Below are 4,778 nucleotides of genomic sequence, written 5' to 3'. Positions count from 1 at the left end.
ATGAGTACCCCTGCAATTAGTGGAAGTCTGGTGGGTTGTGTGACTGTCTGCAAGTGCCTCTATACATGTGACTTAGTGACCTGTGGGGGAATTCCACATCATGACTTTGTTGATGGAAAACTCTGGTTGTCCTGGGAGAGTTCTTCCAGCCTGTGCATGCTGACAGCTTGTTTTACAGCATCAGAAAACTGAACCTAGCACTGCTTGCTTGTTTTCCAGGTCGTGCACTGCTGGTCCTCCTCTTGTCCGGAACAGTGTCTCTCCTGGGCGGGCTGATATTTGGATATGAGTTGGGGATAATCTCTGGGGCACTGCTGCAGCTGCAGGCAGACTTTCAGCTCAGCTGCTTCCAGCAAGAGGTTCTGGTGAGCGCCGTCCTCATCGGAGCCCTGCTCGCCTCCCTGGCCGGGGGCATCCTCATCGACCGTCATGGCCGCAGGAGAGCAATCCTGGTCAGCAACGTAGTGCTGCTAGTGGGCAGCCTCATCCTCACTCTGGCCAGGTCACTCACCGTGCTGGTCACTGGGAGAGTGACTGTGGGCTTTGCCATCTCTGTCTCATCCATGGCCTGCTGCATCTACGTCTCAGAAATGGTGGCTGCTCACCAGCGAGGCCTGCTGGTGTCTCTCTATGAGGCAGGAATCACCGTGGGCATCCTGCTGTCCTATGCACTGAATTATGTCTTTGCAGACGTGGATGAGGGGTGGAGGTACATGTTTGGGCTGGCCATTGCCCCGGCAGCCATGCAGTTCCTCAGCATCCTCTTCCTCCCAGTGAACCCAGTTAAATTAAGCTCGTGGGACTCAGACTGCCAGAAGGGCCTCATCCCATTGCAGGACACAGAGGGTAGAGCAGCAGCCAAGCGGGAGCCCTATCAGGAGAAGCATTACTCATTTCTTGATCTCTTTAGGACCAGAGACAACATGAGGAGGAGGACTCTGGTGGGCCTGGGGCTGGTGCTGTTCCAGCAGTTCACTGGGCAGCCCAATGTGCTGGGCTACGCCTCCAAAATCTTCCACTCGGTGGGGTTCCAGAGCAACTCCTCAGCCATCCTGGCCTCCGTTGGGCTGGGAGCCATCAAGGTGGTGGCCACGCTGGTGGCCATGGCCTTGGCAGACAAGGCAGGCAGGAGGGTACTGCTCATGGCAGGCTGTGTGGTGATGGCCATGTCTGTCACCACCCTGGGCCTCACCAGCCGCATGGCTCCGCTGGCCATGGCCAGGGACTGCAGGGCAGCCACGGGCCCCAATGCATCCCAGAGCCTCAGCCAGCACCCCCTGACCCCACCTGTGCTCCCCCAGGCTGCTGTGTCACCTGTCCCAGCTGTGTCACCCGTCCCACCAGCGTCAGGTGCTGCCAGAAGTCAGGCAGGCCCTGGTTTTGCTGCCACAAGGAGCCTCACGGAAGTTTTTGGCAGCACCCAAAGCAAAGAGGTTGTTCCTGATCCTTCCCTCACTCAGAAAAGGGACTTGGCAGGTCAGTCCAGGAAAGGAGCACTGGAAAGCACCAGCCCTCCCCTCAGTGCTGCTCCCTGGGAACAACATACGGCCTTAAATTGGATTACACTGCTGAGCATGATGGCTTTTGTGAGTGCCTTCTCAATTGGATTTGGGCCAAGTAAGTGTGGTGTTTATCCTTGCATTAACCCAGAGAATGAAACTAGGGCTGGTCTGCAAGCTGCCTGCCTGAACCATTCCTTGTGTATCTGCTGTGCTGAGCAGCTCACTGTCTGGGAGCTGGAAATATGTCCCCTCCTGTCCCCTCAATCATTTTCTAGCACTGCAGCTCTGTCAGCTATAGCACTGGGGTAACTTTCTCTTCCATGCTATTCACTACCCTTGTAAAGCTGTTTTTTTTCTCTGAATTTCAATGGAAAATCAGAGCATCCTACAAACCCTACAAGCACTACATAAACTCCCTGTCACCCTGGTGAGGAGGAAAATACAGGGCTGAGGACAGAGAGACTGAAGGGCTTCTGCTGTGTGATTATGAGAGTCAGTGCAGAACTGGAAGTTGAACCTCTTTTGAAGTTTCTCAATACCAATTGGGGTTCTTTTATTCTATTTATTTTTAGGTTTTTTTCATCAGATGAGATTAAAGATTAGTTCTTGCTTCCGTGTAAGTTCTACTATTTTCTGGCATTTAAATGCCTTGATGTGAGAAAACAGCATTTAACTCAAGAAAAGAATGTTAGGTGAGCAAGTCTCATGGGTTTGATAGCCACCCTGCAAATTATTTCAAGCAAAATAACCTCTAGGATGAGAGAGACTTAAAGATATGTATTGCTTTAACTCTGATTTTAGCCCAAATGCAATGTTGTCTGCCTAATTCCACCCTTTTCTCATTTCTTTACAAAGAGCATGACCTGACAGCAGGCCTGTCAGATCTCTTCATCTCCTGTGCATGGAATGACCAGGTACCCTGCTTTCTCCTTTACTCCCTGGGCCTGTTTATTGCTATTTCATTCCTGCATGAAGCATTGAGCCCAGGAGGTTTGAAGGGTTCTGCTGTGATCAGCCTCTGAGATCGATGAATGTTTGACACCAGCAGCAGTGGGTGCTGGGTGAAGCCAGAGTTTAAACCCCCTGCTGGAATCCCCCTTGCCCATTTCCCAAACAAATTGCTTAACTCCACGCTGTCTTTGTGATCTCTCTGGTCTGTGCAGTGACCTGGCTGGTCCTGAGTGAGATTTACCCTGCTGGGATAAGAGGAAGAGCCTTTGCCTTCTGTAACAGCTTTAACTGGGCTGCTAATTTACTGATCAGCCTCTCCTTCCTGGACCTTGTTGGTAAGTAGCCCCTTCCCCTCCCTCTGGTTAGGGAAGGCCACCATAAGGCATTTGGAGATTTAAGTGGCATTTTGAACAGTGAGGACTTGAGGCTGGAATAGGTGTGACCCTTTGCTACTGAGAGCAGGAGAGCCAGGCACCAGCAGCTCTGCTCAGAGCCTCTCATTTATAAAAATCACCAATTGCCCACTGGGCTGCACTGTAGCACCACAGTTTGAGGAAACACAGAGCCTGCAGCTTCCACACAAGCAGCTTTACAGCAGGCACTGCTGGCCCTGGCCCTCAGCTGCCCTCTTCCCCCTGCTGCTGGCAAAGCCTGCCATGCACCAGCCTTTCCCTTTGCCAATTTCCAGCCCAAGCCTTGCAGTTAAGGAGTTTCCCAGCCCTCTTGAAGGCTTCACAAAATAAGGTGCCCCTGTCAGGCACCAGTGACCACCTCACAGTAAGTAACCAGTTTCCTTTGTACCCCACAATGTGACTCCTACACTCACACAGCTGAATCTCTGCAGATGCCATTGGATTCTCTTGGATGTTTCTCCTCTATGGGCTGATGGGAGTGATGGCTGTTGTGTTCATTTACCTTTTTGTGCCTGAAACAAAAGGACAGTCCCTGGAGGAGATAGAGCAGCAGCTCTCCAGGAAAAGGTAGGTGTGCTGCTGTGCCAGCAGGAGTGCTGCCTTTGGGGGCTGCCCACTGCCAGCCCCTGGCCTCTGTGCCATTGCTACTGAGGAAATAGAAAATGTCATGTTTGTCGCAGGGCTGTGGGACAGGGTGGGAGAGCTGCAGTGCCGTCATCAGCAGTCACTGCCCCGTGCTGCTGGAGGGCAGTAGTGACACTCAAGAAAAATGTGTTAAAAACAAGGACTCATGGTTGAGGAGAGGAGACCAGGACCACAACATGGGACAGGAAGGTCAGGACTGGGAGGAGGCAGGAGGGGAGGATGGTCCTGTCCTTTCACTTTAGAATAATCCCAAGCTGATCCTTCTCCTCTGAGGCAGAGACATGCCCTGGAACATGGGTTCCCACCTGGTGATTTTCACACAAAGTTTGTAATGGACTAGGGAAGATCAAAATGTAGTTTTGCCATCCTGGTTGTGATGGAGGTGGCAGGGCAGGCCCTGCTGGAGCAGGGGAGATGGTGCTGATGCCAAGGGGAGGGAGCACACAGACCTGGGGCAGGAGGGGTGGCTGCTGTCAGGCCTGGGGGCAGGAGGGGTGGCTGCTCTCCGCTCCTGCTCAGCTCCTGCCCAGCTCCTGCTGCTGCAGCTCCTGACCTTCATCACTGCCCAGCAGGGTGTGGGAAGCAAATGTGTTGAAGCAGAGACGTGGAAGAGGAGCCAGCTGCACACACGCACTGTACCAGAGAGTGGAGCACTCCAGCAGCACATGAAACCTGCCCACAGCATCGAGTGTGAGGAGCTGCACCAACAGAGGAGCAGGCTGCGCCACCAGGACACTTCTCTGGGGCCTTGAACTGGTGACTCTGGTCAGTGACAATTCTCCCTGCAGTGCCCTGGATCTGGGAACACACAAACAGCATGTCCTTTGGGTCCTTGGAGAATCTCTGTTCCCAGGCAGGGAACACATCCTTACTTTGATATATTTTAATTTTTAATCATTTGTGTCTCCTAGCATTTACGAGATTCATGGTTTTATACGCAGCAATTAAAGCACGGCTTTTGCTGACAATTTCTCCATCTCTGAGGCTGTGAGCAGGCTGTGTTATTTTCCAGGTCTCTGGAACACCGGGATGGGGCCGGGGATGGCGCCCCGCACTGCGCCGGCCCTGCCGCCAGTGGGCAGCCGGCACCGCCCGCCCGGTCAGACCCGCAATGCCCGAAATCAGAGCCCCGCACCCCCGGAGCCCCTTCCCTGCCTCCCCAGGGCCTGGCGGGGCCGGGCAGGAGGGATTTGCCAGCGGGAATTGGGGGTGCCCTGCCTGGGGTGGGCAGGGGACAAGACAGAGATGGGGATGCTGGGGTGTCACA

At 53.6% G+C, this 4,778-nt stretch overlaps 1 protein-coding gene across 1 annotated transcript; it reads left to right on the top strand.

Moving 5' to 3' along the window:
* On the top strand, positions 1–4,364 carry SLC2A10 (solute carrier family 2 member 10). The gene is given in 5 exon segments (XM_054274904.1): positions 1–136; positions 139–1,617; positions 2,666–2,788; positions 3,298–3,433; positions 4,084–4,364. Coding segments are annotated over 5 exon segments (1,971 nt in total). The 3' UTR covers positions 4,181–4,364.
* Positions 4,365–4,778: the final 414 nt, after the last annotated feature.

The sequence above is a fragment of the Melozone crissalis genome, unplaced genomic scaffold (genome assembly GCF_028551555.1).
Source record: "Melozone crissalis strain CALT ecotype California unplaced genomic scaffold, PUWL_Pcris_2 ptg000017l_1, whole genome shotgun sequence".
Classification (NCBI taxonomy): domain Eukaryota; kingdom Metazoa; phylum Chordata; class Aves; order Passeriformes; family Passerellidae; genus Melozone; species Melozone crissalis.
This window is presented reverse-complemented; position numbering and strand designations above follow the sequence as displayed.